Source organism: Hemitrygon akajei, chromosome 1, assembly GCF_048418815.1.
Source record: "Hemitrygon akajei chromosome 1, sHemAka1.3, whole genome shotgun sequence".
Lineage (NCBI taxonomy): Eukaryota > Metazoa > Chordata > Chondrichthyes > Myliobatiformes > Dasyatidae > Hemitrygon > Hemitrygon akajei.
The window spans coordinates 47,758,990-47,778,995 of NC_133124.1; the positions used below are offsets into that span (position 1 = coordinate 47,758,990).

At 38.5% G+C, this 20,006-nt stretch overlaps 1 protein-coding gene across 3 annotated transcripts in view; it reads left to right on the forward strand.

Moving 5' to 3' along the window:
• The window catches only part of LOC140726325 (peroxidasin homolog), a 472,802-nt gene that overhangs the window by 294,567 nt on the left and 158,229 nt on the right, over nt 1–20,006 (forward strand). For all 3 annotated transcript variants that reach the window (XM_073042565.1, XM_073042575.1, XM_073042584.1), the window contains exons 9-10: nt 8,099–8,268; nt 13,552–13,824. In XM_073042565.1, coding sequence (XP_072898666.1) covers nt 8,099–8,268; nt 13,552–13,824 — 443 coding nt within the window. The remainder of the gene's footprint in view (nt 1–8,098; nt 8,269–13,551; nt 13,825–20,006) is intronic.

Here is a 20,006-nt window from a genome sequence, read left to right on the forward strand (position 1 = left end):
TCATTATAATACTTTTACATCTGACTTTATATTCTCCATCTCAAACTGCAGTGGGAGTTTTATCATATTAAAATACCTGTCACCCAGGGATTCCTTTACCTCAAGCTCCGTAATCAAATCCGGTTCATTACACAACACTCAATCCAGAATTACCTTTCCCCTTGTGGGCTCAACCACAAGCTGCTTTGATAAGCCTTCTTGAAGGTGTTTTAGAAACTCCCTCTCTTCTGATCCAGCAACAACTTGATTTTCACAATCTACTTGCATATTGAAATCCCCCATGACTATTGTAACTTTGCCCTTACTACATGCCTTTTTAAATTCTTGTTGAAATTTGAATCCCACATCCAGCTGCTGTTTGGGGGCCTGTATATAACTGCCATTGGGTATTTTTACCCTTGGATGATTGTACCCATAAGGATTCTATATCTTCCGATCCTATTCCTTAAGATCTAATCTTATTTTTTTGTCAACAGAACCGCCACACCCCCTCTGCCTACCTGTCTGTCCTTTTGATACAAGGTGTATCCTTGGATGTTAACTATGATCTCCTTTCATCCACAACTCAGTAATGCCCACAATGTTATTCCAGTCAATCTCTGACTACACTACAAGATCACTTACCTTATTCCATATACCTTCAGTCCTGTATTCATCACCCTTTTCGATTTCAACTCATCCCACTGACTACAATTTTGCCCCATCATCTGTCTAACCTTCCTCACAGTCTCATTGCACACTCCATCAACTTTTATACTAACTGTTCCATTCTTAGCCCTATCACGCTGGTTGCCATCCCCTGACAAAGAGGGTAACACATTAGGGTAGCTGTCAGAGCAATGTTTTGCAGCTGCCTGCAGTAAGATCGGGGTTTCATTCTCACCGCTGTCTACAAAGATTCTGTACATTCTCCTAATTACCATATTGGTTTCCTCTGGGTCTTCCAGTTTCTTTTCACATTCCAAAGATGTACGATTAGGGTTAGCAAGTTCTTGACATCTATGTTGGTGCCAGAAGTGTGGAAAAACTTGTGGGCAGACCAGCACAATCCTTGATAATTTGTTTTGACGCAAATGACACATTTCACTATGTTTCAAGGTGCATGTTACAAATAAATCTAATCTTTATCTTTCATCTTCTATGTGCTGGTTCTGGCTTGCTGATGAGCTGTTGGTGACATAGTACGATTACTGTATATGTTAGCAGTTAACCAGATATATTCCATACTCCCCTATTCTATCAAATCTTTAGCCACATAACCAAATTAACTATTGCAGCTTTTGACTCCTACCACTTTCTCATCCAAGTGATTCATAAAAATCACAAAGAGCTGGCGTTTCAGAACAAATCCCTGCATGACACTCCATCTACTGCTACCGTCTGTTTTCTGAGGGCAAGACAAATCTGAATCGACACAGCCACGTTTCCTTGGATCCCAAGCCTCCTTACTTTCTGAAAGGGCTTACCATGGGGAACTTTTTGAACACCTTACTAAAAATCCATATACCCTACATCCACCACTCTACCATCATCAATTTGTTTTGTCACTTCCCTGAGAAAGTCATTCAGGTTCGTGAAGCATGAACTGCCCCTAACAAAGCCATGCTGACAGTCCCTAATCAGATTATGCTTCTCCAAATGGTTGTATATCATTTTTCTAAGAATCCTCTCCCTAACTTTGCTCACCACTGATTTAACAATCACTGTTCTATAATTTATAGGATTATCCCTTTTACCCTTTTATATTTTAGAGATACAGCCCTTACGGCCCCTTTAGAGCCTACTGCTCAGCAGCTGCTGATATCAACCCTAGCCTAGTCACGGGATAATTTACAATGCCCTGTGCGTGCTTGGATTGTGAGAGGAGCCCAGAGTACCCAGAATAAGCCCAAGCATTCCACAGGAAGGACATACAAGCTCCTTCCAGAGGATGCCGGGTTGAACTCCAAACTCTAAGGCTCCCAAGCTGTAATAGTGTCACACTAACAGCTATACTGCCATGGCACTCCTGAGATACAATTGCAGCATATAAGCAGGTAGCTAGATAGGAAAGGTATAAATCCATACATGGAGACCTAATTGGGGCAAATGGAATTAGTGTAGAAAAGGCATCAATGTTGGCATGGATGAAGTAGGCCACAGGGCTTGTTTCTGTGCTCCGTGCTTCTATGTTTCAATGATTCTGTGTGTCCGGCGCTGGACTACAGAAGTCCTTAAACTAGGGATCAGATGTACAGAATATCCAGCACCTTTGGTTCATGGATGGACGCCAAATGTTGCTTGGTCCCACTCAAGTGAATGTGTCAGTAATATTGGATAAGAAGTTTACAGTTGTGTATTTTTATGTTAAAGTTAATGTTTCTAGTTCACTTCTGACATGCTAAAGCTATTTTGGCACTTCTTGCTTCCATAATGTCTTAAACAATTTAAGTTTTCTTTGATTATATATTTTTGAACTGCTTTAAAATATTGTCACTAATCAGAGGCAATTTAAAATCATTCAAAGTGAATGGATTGTCTGCCAAGTCTAGGCAAATATTTATTGAAAGTCTAAGGCAACATGTGAGAACATTCCACAGTCTTCTTGGGTTTTCACTTCCTTAAGTTTTGAAATGGTTGATCTGGTGTTTTCTTCATTTTTCAACACCATGTCATTGCCTTTAGTAAGGTTCTTACACAGAGCATCTTCTGTTTTTTTTATTCCTTTGCAAAGAGTTGAACTGAGGCAACTTGATCTACTTTTCTACAAGTACTTTAAGAAAAGTTAAATATTTTCTTTCCAACTTACTGGATTCCTCCAGAATCCAGTCATTTCTTCTTAATGACACTGTATTGGAAATCCTTTCTTTAATCTTAGGATGTCAGGAGATTTGATCAGTACACTTTTAGTAATCAATCGTATTGGTATCTCTTTTCCTGGGCAAGTAAGCCTTTTGTCATGCCTGGTCTAATTCTGATGACTTGTACAGGATCATTTTAATGGTATTGATTTCCATTGTCGTGCATTTAAAACTGCATATATTAGGTACAAATGCATTATTGCTAATGCTTTTTAGAGTATTTATTACAGGTTATGAAACACAAAATTCAAAGTGCTTTTCTTATGGCCTCATCCACCTGTTATAACCACTGATATTGCACCTGAGAAAATATCAAACGATTTGGCAAAAAATTATTAGAATGGTTTAAAGTTCTTGCTTTCAATGACACAAAATAGTAAATCACACAAGGTATCTCTAAAAATACGAGGAAATCTGCAGATGCTGGAAATTCAAACAATGCACACAAAATGCTGGTAGAACACAGCAGGATAGGCAGCATCTATAGGGAGAAGCGATGTCGACGTTTTGGGCCGAGACCCTTCGACAGGACTGAAGAAGGAGGGGGCAGGGGCCCCATAAAGAAGGTGGGGGGGAGGGTGGATAACCAATCAGAGGAAAGATCAAGGGGTGGGGGAGGGGAAGCAGGGAGGGGATAGGCAGGAGAGGTGAAGAAGGAATCTAAGGGGAAAGCACTATGGGTAGTAGAAGAAGGCAGAATCATGAGAGAGGTGATAGGCAGCTAGAAGAGGAGACAGAGTGAAAGTGGGATGGGGGAAGGGAGAGGGAGGGAATTACCAGAAGTTATGTGTTGATTTGACCAGAGCATCTGCAGTATACTTTGTATCTTCTATTGACTGGTGTTTCACTGAAGCTCCTAGTCACACTCCCTTTATGCTTGTGCCTTCAACCTGATTCCCAGATCTTGTGCTGCACCTCCCTCAGTAAAGATATGATGGCCCATCCCCAGAAATATTTTGAGAGCATGTTAACTTCGCTCATATGGATTACCAGCTGTAAAAGAGCATAAATCTTTGTATCTCTGACAATCCATAAATTGCAATTTTAAAATATCAGATTTTTTGAAAATTAAAATTGAAATTAAGATCACTGGAAAACAATGAAAAACTTTTGGATGTTTTTAAATAATCTTAATTAAAACAATTATGAGAAAATGATCTTCCTCCCTGTTACTGTATTTTCTCCATTAAGATGAATGAGGCCACGATCCTGTGGCATCTAATCTGGCACAACCTGTAGGCACATTTTCCAGTCTGGAAAGCCAGCAGATGCTTGCATTCTTCCATGGTTTTTGTGGGTAATCTAATAGTGGAGCACAGTGTCCAAAGTACAGCATTCAGTCGAGAGGAAGTTTGGGAATTCTACGTTTTCCACACATTTATATAGATAGAAGTCAATAGTTCTGAACGGATCTGCCATCTTTTATGCAAAAGATCTGTGCTTTTGATACACTGCTTGAGGCAAGTACATGAGCTTATTCAAAATCAGACTTTTAGAATGCTTCTTATCATTGCTCAGATTTTCAGTCTGCCTTGATGGGCCTCATTTTTCTACATGGAACACTTTCATCACACCAAATATACCAGGGTGCTAGAAAATACTTGCAGTGATATTTGATAATTGAAAATTCTAATTCCTGTGTAATAGTGAATAACAAGACAGCCTTACTGCACCCATATAATCTTTCCATTTTCACTCAAAGAATACTGTATATTGTTACGTCGTCATCGTCTGAACCATTAATGCCTAGATGGCACATGGGGCCTCCACAAGGGTCATATTGTTATGTGCAGAATTATATTTGTTTGCTGCAAATTCTCTCAAGATTGTGACCATGTCCTCTGATAGATAGATAGATAGATACTTTATTCATCCCCATGGGGAAATTCAACCTTTTTTCCAATCCATGCATTGAAACTACAGTTTCTGGTTTTATGTATGGATGCTGAAGTAAAGCCCATCAGCTTTTAAAAATCAACTGGACAGACATATAAATATTCTGTACATTAAAATATATGCAACATAACTGTTTCCTATAGAAACTTCAGAAGACAATCCATATGTGAAACTGTGGGGAGCAGGACCACCTAAGTGGATTAATTTCCTTCTGTGCAGACAGTATATTATTTGATTATGAAGTGGCCAGGTGGGGTGTCTCCATTTGACATGCTGCTTTTATTTTACCTCATAGGATTTTTTCATGGCCACAGCATATGCATTTAATTTACAGAATCGAATTTCTCTGGTTAGCTCTTTGCATCATCTATTCTGATAAACAACTCACGTCCCACAGAGAAAAGAATATTTAGTCTATTTAAATGTTTAGTTTTGGAAACTAAACCTGATGGTCTGATACTCCAGAGAAAATAACCCAGGATTATCCATCCTTTTCTTGTACCTAATACGCTTCAATCCTCGTAAACCTCTTCTACATCTTCTCAATAGTGTCCACATCCTTCCTACAGTGTGGTGATCAAAATAGAACATGTTTCTGCAAATTTGGGTTAATCAAAGTTTTATAGAGCTATAACGTTCATATCTCAGATATATGCAGTTTGATAGGTTAAGTGGCCACTCTAAATGACCCATCTCAGAGATATGCAGGTTGATAGATTAAATGGCCACTGTAAATGAGGGCAATTCACAGGAATGTGGGGAAATAAATTGGGATTCGTGCAGGATAAGTGCAAATGTGTGCATGGTGTATTCAGTACTGACTGTGCATTATGATACTATGACTATGAAAAATGTGATTGCAGAATATGAAATTTAAACCATAGTTTTGCAAATATGATATACAAGATGGCTGAAAGTACAAAGGTAAATGTTGCCAGGACTGGAGGGCTCAAGATATGAGAAGAGACTGGAAAAGATGGGACTGTTTTCCCCAGTGTGAAGAAGGCTGTGGAGTGAGTTTATAGAGGTTTATAAAATCATGATAATGTGGTCCTTTTTTCCCAGAGCAGGGCAGCTAGAAATAGAAATAAAGGTTTAAGGTTAGAGAGGACTATAAAGGCAGATTTTTTCACACAGAGATGGCTGGTATTTAGAATGAATAAGTTGTAGAGGTGGGTTTAATTATAACATTTAAAAGACATTTGGACAGCTTCTTAGATAGGAAAGCTTTAGAGAGAAATAGGCCAAATGCAGGCAAACGTGCCTGGCACAGGAAAGCACCATGAAGGCACTGTCTCTGAGTTGAATAGGTGTATACCCCAACAAACCTACTCTTTGTTTTCTGTGACATAAACAAATGTACTGATTCTTTGGCATTTGCATTGATAATCCCTAACACTGTAACAGTGGATTAGGCAAACGTCCTGCAGAAGAAGCCAAAATGATTATCTGATTCAACTGGCATCACAGCTTTCTATGTTTATGATCTTGCTGTGTTGATCTACTGATTAGAGTTTTGGAATTGAATGTCAGACAATACACTTCCTCAGTGGGATTATATGTTTCAATTCTATGAATATCATGAGTGGGAAGAGCATTTCCTTATCAACCTCATTCAGGAAGAAGAATGGCAGAACCTTGAAGAGCAGAATGAGCCCAATGGTGCATCCTATTCCCCAAATCACTGCCTAGCTTCAAGTCTCCCTCAGACAAGGTCCCCTTTCATCATATCTGGTATCTCCCACACCCAGCATTTGAAAGAATACATTTTTCCCCCTATGATAATGAGTTAAACAATTACTATAGTAAGTTCGACCAGAGATCACACTTTCACACTGAACACCTACTCTAATGTGGCTTTACTTATACTTGGGTAAATGGAGTGTATATTGAGACACAATGACGATGAATATAGCTACTATTGTTATATGAAAACAAATCAGTGTTTGTGGGGAAAGACTTGCTGAGCAAATCAAACTAAACTGCAAGTGTGTTTTCAGCCTTGTGCCCCATATCTTAGTGCATTGTTGGAAAAGTGTAACAATATTTTCAAAGACCATTCTATTAGCATAACAGGAAACAATGTTCACAAATATGAAAGTACCAAAAAAAAAGCAAATCTGGCAAATAAACAGATCGTTCTTTAATACAGCATTGAATAGGCCCTTTGGGCTCCTTGAGTCATGACACCCAGCAACCACTGACAACCCCAGATTTAACTGTCTGATTTGCTAGTTACAGTGACTACTTAACCTTCTAACTGGTACATCTTGGGACAGTGGGAGGAAACCAGAGTAGACTGTGGGAAGGACATACAAACTCCTTACAGAGAAGGCCGGGATTGAAATTTGAACTCTAATGCCCCAAGCTGCAATAGCATCATGCTAAATGACATTATTGCATTCGTAACCTTCTGAAACAAGTTACTGGATTAGGTTTATCATTGCTGTTCATTACATGTATTGATAAAATACCTACATCTCACTACTGTCTTCACAAAAATAAGTGGAGTCTTACACCTTTAACCGACGACATTCTGTTCTTTATACGTACTCCACTGTGATCCTTGCTGATCATCAGAGTGTATGCACAACAATGTAACAATAGCATAGGCATTCTGTTTAACAACACAAGGTCTCAAATCGTCTTGCCGAATACATAAATATCCTCTGGATGTGTGTTGTATAACTTCACAATGCAGACAGAATCTTTATATCAACCACTTCTAACATAAAAATCATTGCCTTTAAATTCCATTAAGTTTCCTTAATTACCACTTTTACATTCAGTAGTATTTTCAAGGAATCCTCAGAGCTACATGTACATCTTGGAGTCTAGTCTCCCTTTCTGGCTTCTACAATCCCAGCATGACTCCATCCCAGCTGATTTAAGAATTCCACCCCTACCCTCCCTTCCCCTACTGCTGGAGCTTGCTCTTTCACTTCCTTACCCTCTAATACTTGAGAGACAACACCACAACAACACACACACAATTACATTGCGAACAGTAACCTAGTCTTTGCTTGGTCACAGTTTGTTGAAACCCAACCCCATATTATAATACAATAAAAAGAAAAAAATACTGTATGTGCTCAACAAGTCAGACAGTTCTGTAGACGGGTAAGGAGATAGGATTCCAAGTTGACGATGAATTTTGATTTTGGGCTGTGTTTTGATCCTGGTTTCTGTGGTTGCCTTTCTGTACTATCTTCACTGATATTACACTGGGGATCTGCCAAGACAGACTCCCAGTAATATTTCTATGTACGGCATCAGTGTATTAAGCAGTCTAGATCTCAAGGACCGTTCTTTCTTCACTTACTGTGACCATGTTGACTGTTTACATCTCTACTTTATTGTAGCAATGAATTACACATGAAGAATGACATTCGGCTGAACTTACTAGATGATGGTACTTTAATGATCCAGAACACACAGGAATCTGACCAAGGGACATACCAGTGCATGGCCAAAAATGCAGTGGGAGAAGCTACAACCCAAGGTGTTTTACTCCGATACTTTGGCACTCCAAGTAAGAAATTATCCTCCTTAGAATGTTGGGTTTTTTTTCCATTTGTAATTGCTCAGTACTTTCCACCTTTCATTTCCATTCCCATAGCAACTGCAGCTTGTGGGACACTAATTTATTTTATGCGTTGTTTTGAGATTAAACTATAGTTTAGTTTTAAGGTCCAGTGTCCTTGCACTGGTTTTGTAATAAAAGCATTAAAGATCCATTATGTGTTAAAGTCTATGTTCAAAACATTATTTCCTGATGGTTTGTGGGTGGGTTGTCTCCCCACAGTCCATTGAGGCAGGACCTCTTAATTTATATTTTTTTAGAAAAACATCAGTTTAATCAATGTGAGATGTGATTTGGATCTGTTCCTTATAAATTCTCTTGTTGCCTGTGAAAATATATAAATTATAATTCTCTTATGGTCTCATCACAGCAAATTAATTTCTTCTGCCTTTAGAAAAACATGAGACACTTGTGAGGGGGAGCTGGGAAGAATGGTTGATAAATTTCCATGGTGGTCCCCGGTCATCTGGCATAACAGAGAAATGCCTTAAGTGAATTTTACTTTTTTGTGAATTCCTTGGATTGCCATTGAATATATGCAGGCAATTAAGGGGTCCTAATGGAATTCTGTGGCAAAATTTGTTCATGTTAGCACCAATGACTGCAGTTACCCTAGAGGATTATGTTGTGGTACGATTAGATATTTGGCATCTTTGGTGAGCTCAACTCCAGAGTATCCTAAAACCTGGTACTTTATATAACTGAAGTGAATTTTACCTGTAGGCTTTTACGTAGCGCACATTTCAGATTGCACTCTTAAGACTTGATGATTTCTCTCACAGGAAATAAAATAATAGCAGAAGACTGAACTTCAGTAATAATACCCACATTTTAATAATAAAAAAAACTTTTGTTTAAAAGTATCTTCCATCTGTCATTCACGGTGTCCCAAAACATTGTATAACTAAGCGAGCAGCAAACAATGTGCGAGAAGAACTCAGTGTATTGAGCAGCATCTGTGGGAGGAAAGAAATTGTCAGCGTTTCAAATCAGAAACGCTGCATCAGGATTGAGAGTGGTGTGGCGAAATGGCCAGCATTAGGAAGAGAAGGGAGTGGTAAGAAAGGATCCCGAGGTGATTGGTGGATTGGGGAAGGGTGTGAGACGACAGGCAGGTAGTGCCGTGCAGGGAAGGTGTACTGTGAAGGAGCTGGAAGACTCTGGCAGGTGAATGATAGATGGAGGCAGACAAATGGAGAGAGGAAAAGAGGGAAAAAAACAACAGATGGAACAATATGCGGGTAAAGAAGTGTGATGATGGGACAGAGCAGATGAAGTGAGATAAGCAGGAGAACAAAGAGCTATCAGAGCTGGAATCGTATAAGTAAAGGAGATGAGAATGGAGTCCATTGAGGGAAAGGTGGACAGCACTTGGAACAAGATGGGGGATAGATGGGGAAACCTGTGTGTGAAGTGGCTGAATGCAGCCAGGAGAGGGAAGTAGATGAAGATGGCTGCAGGCAGGTTGATGGAAGAGTGGGTAAGAGGAGGAACGGAGCATGAGAAAGGAGGTAAGGAGAGGGAGAGGGGAAAAGGGGAGGTTCCCTAAAATTGGAAAATTCATTACTCCTGCTCTTGGGTAATGAACTACCCCAGTGGAATATACAATGTTGCTTCTCCAATATGCTCTGGAGAAGCTACTCTGTTTATTTACTTTCTGACTATAGAGATGCCCGAGGATGGACATGTCAGTGTGACGATGGGAAAGGAAGCTGAAATGATTTGTGAATGGAGTTAATAGAGTCACAGAAAATACAGCACAGAAACAAGCCCTTTGGCCCATCTATTCCATGCCGAATCCCCTCAACCTACCCCCATGGTGCCTGGGATCATCATTGTTCTCCTCTACATTGATGAGTCCAAGCACAAAGTCAGAGACCATTTCAGAGAACTCCTATGCTAGTTCAAACTGGGCTGGGCTGTTTACAACCCAATGTTATAAATGCTGAGTTTTCAAATGACGTTTTTCCTGTTCCCCCACCCTTTCCTCACCCCTTCCTCACCCCATCTTCACCCTCTCCCCTTCCGATCATGTAGTCCTCCTATTGTTGTCCCCTTTCCCACAACCTATTTCACGAATTGTTCACTCATGTTTGTCGTCTTTCCCCTCCTGGTTCCATCCAGCCACTTCATACACAGGTTTCCCCAGCCCACACCCATCTGGTTCTAACTGTCGTTCACCTCTTCCACAAATCTTCCATTCTCACTTCCTTATCTGAATCCAGCTCTGGTAGCATTTTGTGTTCCAGCTTATCTTCCCCCACCCTGCCCCCAGTCAGCTCTCTTTTAGTTGCACACTCTACTCACCAGCCTTGCTCCAAATGCTTTTTCTCACTGCCTCTGGCAATCATTTAGCTGCCCCAGTCCTCCAACTACACCCCACTCACCTCACCTACCTGCCTGTCATTTCTCATTCTCCCCCAGGTCAATAATTGCCTCAGAATCCTTTCTTGCCCTCTCTTCTCCTTTTTATACTGGCCATTTCATCTCTCCAGCCTCAGTCCTGATGCCGAGTTTGAGATTGAAACAACTATTAGTTTCCTTCCTTAGATGCTGTCAACCCGCTGGGTTTCTCCAGCAAGTTGTTTGATTTCAGCACCTGCGGCCTTTGTCTTCATTCATCAGTGGAGCACAGGATGCACCTGTTGAAATAAAGAAATGCAACTGCCAGTTTACACACAGCAAACTTCTCCAGACAACAACGTGATCTGTTTGTTTTTGTGGTGTTGCCAGGGATCCATTCTTCTACAAAACATTGCCAAGAATTTAATATGTCCACTTGAGAGCAGATAGGGTCTTGGTTTCTCTTCATATCCAAAAAATATCCAACGGTACATCTCTGGAACAACAGCCTGATTTTTTTTATTGTCTAGGTGTTTAGAGCGAGGAACCTAAACTCGGTCTTCTGTCTTAGTGGCAAGAATGGTACCAAAAGATTCACAGCTGAAACACTGAGGTCATTTATAGTAAAGCTGCTGACATGCGAGTAATTGTTATTCAAATTCAAGTACAAAAATAAGAAACTATACTAACATAAGGTTTGATAAATGTTTTCCATGACAGCTCACTGAGTCAAGTCATGCATGTATGTATGTAGTTTGCTTTCAGATTGACTAAGATGCCATTCCGCTTGTGATTTTGAGCATGTCATATAAAATGCATGCCTTTTGTATATTGTTTTAACTTTAATGTGACTGATGCAATGTTTGCTTAGAGAGAAGGGGGAGAATTTAAGAATCATACACACATAGGAAGTTTTATCATCATTTCAGTCCTCATTTCTTTATAGATCTGCTTCATCTATTTTCATTGAAGGATAAACAATAAGGTCATTTTTGAAAATAAGGGTATTTTCATAACAAAATACCTCTTTACATAATATATAAAAAGATTGATGAAGCTGATGGCACATTACATCTTAGAAAAAAGCATTAAAGAGAAATCAGTCTAAAACACTTCCATCAGTTTATTTGCTATTGGTAAAAACTAAGCAGGACGGCTTAAATTTATAAGTATTTTTATACTTTTGTTGCATGACATACTTATAGTTGATATTGATAATCATCCCTAAAGCACATGGGTAAATAAAAAATTGGCAGATGAAATTTTATACAGAGAAGTGTGAAGAAATGCACATCTGCGGAAAGAACAGTTGGGAACAATATAAACTAAGCTGTGTATTTCTAAATGGTGTGAAGGAACGGGGGGTGGGGGGGGGGAGTCCCGGTGTACAAGAACAAAGTTTATTTTGAACCTTTATGAAACACTGATTAGGACACAGATGGAGTATACACGTTAGAGTTAAAAGTCCCCAAGAGCTGTACGTTTGCTTGTTGTTCCACCTAGAATTCATTGTTTGCAAATAGGGAAGGATTTTCATCATTTTGCACCTTAAAACATATGCTAAAGCAAAGGTTTATCTGGGGACACACTCCAAATTTGGCTGCGCTCTGGAAGAACTAATTTTTAATATGATTGAAACACGATGCTTCATAAAGACGGCAGAGCAGTCCAGCAAAGGAACAGCCCTTCAGTACATGATGTCTGTCCTGATCATGATGCCAAATGAATAAGAATCATAGCTCCCATTACTTCTGGTCAGAAAATCCACATTAATTACAAAGCTGCACAAGAGGCACAGATTTTTATATGCAATCTACTTCCATGGCAAGATCACTTCAAGTGACGTTTCCACATCATCACAACTGATTTGCCACAGTCTTGATAGGTAGTAGGAAGAAATATGCGCCACTGATTTCTGATGGCAAATGGAGCACTGTATTGTAGTTTTCCCAATCTTTTCTCATTAAAAGCATTAGAATGATAGGCATAACATCAGCAGCATCCATAAACATCTAAGCTTCACTGAACTACACTACCCTGAGCTCTCTATCGTATGCTCACCTTCCACTGAATTCAACCAACATCACAGCCATGCACCTAGAAGCCTTCATAGACAAGGAAACAATTCTAAAACTTATCACTGTGAATTATGTAAGCAAACTGATATCCATTGATTTTTGAGGTAATACTAATACCTAGTTCTTCAAAATATTACACCATCTTATTGAATTTACAGCTACTGTATTCTCAATGTACCTTCTGCTACCCTACTGATACAGTCATGATTTGTCATATTCCCAACTGCCTGATTTCATTTTGAATTTTAGAATGAATTTAAGCTTAGAAAAATAGACAGCTGTGCGGTAGGGAAATTCTAGGCAGTTTCTAGAATAGGTTACAAGGGCGTGTAAGGTGCTATAGATTTCTATATTCTATGTTCTATGAATTTTGTTCATTGTCTCTATCAAGAAAAATGGTTAAAACAAGTGCTTGAAGGTAATTGGTTAATCACTACTTCAGTCGGCATTCCATTGAAGTAATATTATTAAAATCAACAAAATTGAATTGAATTGACTTTATTACTTACATCCTTCATATACATGAGGAGTAAAAATCTTTACATTATATCTCTGTTTAAATGTGCAATGTGTAATTTATAATAATTTATAATAAATAGTATGTACAAAATCATGGCTGAGCTGCCACCTCAGTGATACTTTTGTAACCAACCCCATATACACTAATTTTCTTAAAACTCCTCTCAAGTGATCAAGCAATAGCTCCACTAAAGCACTCTTTGTCTACTTGGTTTTGTGATTAAGAAACAAAGATGATAAATAGGAATAAATTTAAATGAATGTCTTAATGTGGTTCAAATTTCCGATCCAGCCAAACCAAGTTTCGTGATTCAGCCACAAAATACCGAGGTTCTCATTGGATCAAGTATCACTCTGGAGTGCAGTGCCACTGGCCATCCTCAACCCCGAGTTACGTGGACTAAAGGGAATGGAGAGCTGCTGCCCACACACTCCAGGTACAACATCACCTCCTCGGGCGGTTTGTTTATTCAGAACGTCACTCTCCAGGACCATGGCCAGTTCATCTGTCATGCCAGTAATAACCAAGATTCCATCCAATCCTCAGCATTCATCATTGTACAGGGTAAGTGTTTTTTGCTGTTGATGTGTGAATATTCTGGATTTTATTTTCCCAATTTGTGTGTGTTGTGTTTTCTTAATTTGAATTTATTGAATATACAGAGTTATACTTACTAAGCTGGATTTTCCAAATGTGCACAGTCACAGATTAGAAGGAAAAAGGGCAGAAAAGGTTACAGAGTCAAAATTATTGAGTGGTTCAGCACAATAAGGGGCCCATTGACCCATTTTGTTCATGATGCACATAGCATGTAATACACAAATCCCATTTACCTGTATTAGGTCCCAAGCCTTTTATGTCTTTACAATTCAAGTACTTGTCTAAATGCTTCTTAAATATTTTGAAAATAATTGCCTCCTCTATTTCCTCAGGAAATGCATTTCAGACTTTAAACACCCTCTTTGTGAACCATGTTCCATTAAGAGTTTAACTAAACCCCTTAGCTATCACCATATGCGCTCTTCTACGTGACTTGCCCACGATAGTAAATATGATTTTTATGATCAACTCTATTTATCCGCCCATAAATATTTATAGTGGAACTGACTCGATGGGCTGAATGGCCTATTTCTACTCCTATATCATATGGTCTTATGTCTGCCTGTCACATCATCCTTTAGATTCCTTTGCTGCAAGGAAAACAAACAGCCTTTCCAATCTCCCCTTACGACTATAATATTCCAATGGAGGCAACACAGTAGTGAATTTCTTCTACAGCTTCTTCAGTGCAATAACATCCTTCCTGTAGTGTATTACCAGAACTGTACATCATTCTTTATACCTTCTATTCCCATCCCAATCTGCTTATTAATCCACATAAAAGCAAAACTGCAGTCAGTTCACTGCCCCACAAAAACACCACTCAAGGGCCTCATAATTTTCCTGGTTAATTACAATCAATATGATTAATTAAAACTGATTTAGAGAGAATGAGTTTGTTTTGGAATTTTTAAATTAACTCATATAAATATATGCTTGAAAATCATTAAGTAATTCGTGTGCTATAAGATATGCAGTTTCATTATTTAAAAGGTGAGTGTGAGTACTTGTCTGTTAACAGTCCAAGAAATCATGTTCACAATATTATCATTTAAATTTGGTACATGCTTTCCTGAATTATAATTGTGTTAATTGCTTTATCTTGAATAAATTATGTGTATGAAATTCATGACCTCTCGGACTGGGATAGTCTGCGAAAATATCAATAACTATTTGAGATGCATTAGACTATTTAAGCACGTGACTTCATTTAATGTCAACATGATGACAACATCTACTAAGAACATAATTGTTTCAGTTAAAAGGAGACTCATTAAGAAGTCACTCTAAATGAATATATTAGAAGTTAGTTGTTTGTATTCCACGGCTAGAGTGCTGAAATTAAAACTGCAAACTAGATTTATCTCACATGTTTCTTAAGGCAAAGAAGGTGTTTTTTGTTATATATAATTGGCTTACTGATTTGTTAGTATTTTCTTTTACTTGTTTCATTATTTTGTGCTTCAGCAGTCTCAGAGGTTAGAAGCCATCTTCCTTACGGGTGGATTAAGGCTAAATGAGGTGGCAGTTTTGTTGCAACAATGGGAGATTAACCATTATAGAAACTACCAAAGTTTGAAACACAGCAGCCAAGAGGAAAAGCAATAGCAGATGGCAGAGAAGCTTGTACAGGAAATTGTGAGGTAGGCTGCTTGTAGTGGTGCACAGCCAAAGGTTTTTTTCATCATTCCTGGCACTCTCACAGTGTGACATTTGGATTATATCTCCTACATCCAAATATTGGGCATCCTGCTTTGTCATGTCTGTTTTGTATAAATCATCTCGTGCTACATAAGCTTGAAGAGGGGGTTCATTCTTTCAGTTTAGCATTTGACATATTTTGCTTCCAGCTGGCAAATAAAATAAAACTGTTGCTCAAACTTTATTTGGAGAGTGAAACTACCAGAGAATTAGGATTTATTTGCTTTGGTCAATAATATTGTCTGTTCAATGAAAGTAATATTACTTTTGAGTTTCAGAGTCCTTTCAAATGTTCTTTTAATAAACCTACCTTTCTAGAAATATACAATATTTTCTCCTTGTATATTAAATTTTGTTGATCATGCTCATATGAAGCAATTTGAAAATGTCTACAATGTTCAGGTGTTCTATCAATATAAGTTACTGACATTCAGGATTAGCTGTTCTCTCCTCAACAGCACTGTCAGCACCTCAAACTGCCACCATGATCACTAGTGCTTTCAGCTTGTAGATAAATCTACATCCTTGACATAAAGACCACCATTTTTTCTTCACATGTATGCTCTTTACATCCTAATCACCAATTTATAAATTACGTGTGGATTCTTTTTCAAATGACATGTGGTGCCAGTAATATAATCAATCATTAAGAGATGTGGAAAGCTGCTAAAACACATGCATCTTGTTTACTCCACTGTCATCAATTACACTGTACATGGGTCTATATATCATATATTTATGTTACATATTTACATACCCCACAGCCTGATCCATTAATTAAACACACATTTAGATTTGTCTTCCCTTGATTTTAATGTCATTATTTTTGGACTGATGCATTTGTATTGGCTGACAATTTTTCAAAGAGGATATTCAGACATAAAGTATATTTCTCCCATATGAAGCTAAGTGGTTGCATTCCTTTACACAGACTATATCCTGCCTCTATCTTTTCCTCCCAGTGAGTTCTGCCTCTGGGCATAAATTAAACTCTTGATATGTTAATTAAATTCTTTAGCGTTGCAAATTATTGCAAGATAGGACATGGCAGAAATTAGCAAGTGCTGGGAGCCCAAAACTTATCCTTAATAGTTATTGCATCTTAAACAGCTATGGGTTGGGATTTATAAGTTTAAAATTGTCTTCATCAAAGATATGAACAAAGGTTATGCTTCCTATGGCATCTTAATGACAATACAATAGTTCATCACAGAAGTAAAATCATTGTAACTTGGATCTCATGTTTTCAAAGATGTCCTAATAAAAAAAATGTTAAGCTCTTAGGAGAAGTCATAAAATTCCAATACTCATTTTAATATTACTGGATACATGTAAAAATGTATGCACATGGAGATTACCTGGATCACATTGAAGAGAAAAGATTGCTCTGGTCACTGTAAACACTGAATTATTTATTTGTGCATTTACAAATTACAGTTCTCTGAGGTCATCTGTCATTGTACATACACATTCTTGCAGCTCATTTGGCTAAGAATGATAATTATAATAATGAACTAATATTTCACAGAGCATGTGCTGAAAAGATGCTAAGATCCTTTTGTTCCAAAAGGAATCCTTCCCTTAGTAGGCCAATCCAGTGTGGTAATACTGGACTCCTGTGGGTAGGGGTTTTATTCAGTTCCATATGGATGAAGCTGGACAGAGTTGACTAAGGCCAGTTTGACTGTTTAGGCAATGTTCCCTCTAAGGTGTGTGCGTGCACGCATCTTTTTCTATTAGTGCACAATGGAATTTAAACTCCACAAAAAAAGGTTTGTCACCCTCTATCTTATTAGAATGTTAACGGTTGTGCACAATCACATTTCCCTTTCTGGTTTCTGATGCGGATGGTGTTAACAACGTGGAGTTTGTGATAATTTGTCTGCAGACTTATTTGTACTGTTGAAGAAATTATTGATTCATTATGCTGAATTCCAAAAAGGCAAAGGGCGTGAAACACAAAAGAACTACTAAATCATTGAAAATAGCATGGCCTGATGGACCTAACCAATAACAGTGCATTGGGAAAAGTCAAAGATGAACACAGTTTGGGTGGCACAATAGTGTAGTGGTTAGCACAACACTTTATAGTACCAATGATCTAGTCACAATTCCTGCTGCCACCTGTAAGGAGTTTGTACGTTCTCCCTGTGACCGTGTGGGTTTCCTCCAGGTGCTCTGGTTTCTTCCCACAGTCCAAAGACATGGGATAAATTGTTCATTGGTAGGCTAAATTGGTCATTGTAATTTTTCCCATGATTAGATTAGGACTAAAATTGGGGTTTGCTGGGCATTGTGGCTCAAAGGGGCAGAAGGGCCTACTGTGCGATGTATCTCAATAAAATAAAAAACATAAATAAAACTTACTGATGAATATAATCACATAGCTTTAGTGTTTTGGGGCTAGGGGATAGAAAATTGCTTTTTTTCCTGATTAATTCATGTCCAGATCAGGAAAATTCAAACAACTGCTCCGGCTATGAGTCACTGACATTGGTGACTCAAGTAGTAACGTCTTTCATATTGTAATGAATCTGTTGGAGCATTTGGGCGAACGTGGACCACATGTTCTGTTGAGGACCATTGTTAGCACTTGTGAGACAACATGATCATGATGTTGTAGTGTTAATGTTTGCTCTTAGCAAGGAAAGTGAAGGCTATCTTAGCCCTTGGTCTAACTGCACAAATACAGCCAGCATTGATTTGCTGATCTTGGTCTTCAACCTACTATTGCTATTACCCCTTTGATCCATTGCCTGTGATCACCATAATCTTAATGTTAACTTTAATCACTGATCTTCATCCCTTTCTCATGCCAGAAGTCTCTTCCCATCACCCACAGTTTACCTCCCCATAGAGCAGGCTAATCTCCACCTTCCTACCAGAATCAATCCTGTGTAATACTACCCTGCTACCATCATCCTGTTCAAAACTGGTGCTTGCTTATTCCTTCTTCTAAATGCTGGAACCCTATAACCCCTTCTGAATGCAATCAAGTTGCCTAGCAACCATGACTTTCCATTCCATATCTGTGGCTTAACCATGTTTCTTGCATTTATGACCCAAAATAAGAGTTAATTGGGGGAGGGGGAATAATTGATGGAACATGGCAGATGAAATTTTTGTTTTATATTTCTGTTGATTTTATTTTCCTTTTATCAAGCCCAGATGTAGAAGCACTGTTTTCTCCATGCAAATACACAAACACAAACCACAAACTATAGTCCTGCTACACCATCTGTCAGCTCACAAGCAGTGCAGCAAATTATAAGGGAGATGAATTCATAAGGGACATTTTATTATATTCTTCAAATAACAGAGCATTGGCAACCTCAACAATGAAGTCATTTCTTTCAGTGGTTTACAAATGAGTGCCAAAATTGCTTTATAATATTTGGCCTTAATCTGCATAACAAGCAGCCAATAACACCAGTGTTAAATGTTGATGCCAAGTTAATATGCTACCACCAGCTTAGGACATACATCACACAAGTGAGGAATTTTGTTTTTTGCTGATATATTTTTGCCCAGATTGTGTTGTTGACTCTTGACTAGTTCTTACACACAGAAGTATGAAATACAATGGACGTCTGATTCTAGAACAGATACAGGCACAGTGACACAGCCATCAGAACTGCTACCTCACTGTACCAACAGCCCAGGTAAAATCCTAACCTTGGGAAGAAATTTTGACCTTCTCCCTGTGACTCTGTTTCCTCTCACATCCTAATCAGGTGGTGGGCTAGGAGGTGAATATGTTAATATAATCATGTATTAAGAGCAAAGGGAGAATAAGGGACAAAATTGGTCCTCTAGAAGATCAGAGTGGTGATCTAAGCATGAAGCAAAAAGAGATGTGAGAGATCTTAAATATATATTTGCATCTGTATTTACTCAGAAAACGGATATAGTCTATGATACAGAAGTGGCACAAAGCAGGAATGAGACCATGGATCATATACATATTACAAAGGAGGAGGTGTTTGAAACAAATTGGGAAGGATAAATACCCAGGGCCTGACAAGGTATTTCCTCAGACCTTGTGGGAGGCTAGAGTAGAAATTTCAGGGGCAGTAACAGAGACATTTAATACATCCTTAGCCACAGCTGAGGTGCTGGAGATCAGAAGGTAGATAATGTTGTTCTATTGTTTAAGTAAGGTTCTAAGAATAAGGTAGGGAATTATAGGCTGGTTAGCCTGACATCAGTAGTGGATTAGTTATTGGGAAGTATTATAAAGGGACAGGATATATAAGAATTTGGATAATAAATCTCATCTTGAGTGCATGATCAGAGTGACGCTCACAAAGTTCTCCCTCTTTTTTCAAAGTTCTCAGGCTGAACAAACCATTCACAGAAATGGTCCCTCACCCAGCCGTGCACTTGTGTTGAAAGGAAGGAAAAACACTGTTCAATTTTGCTCTGCAGTTCTTCCAGGTGATTTT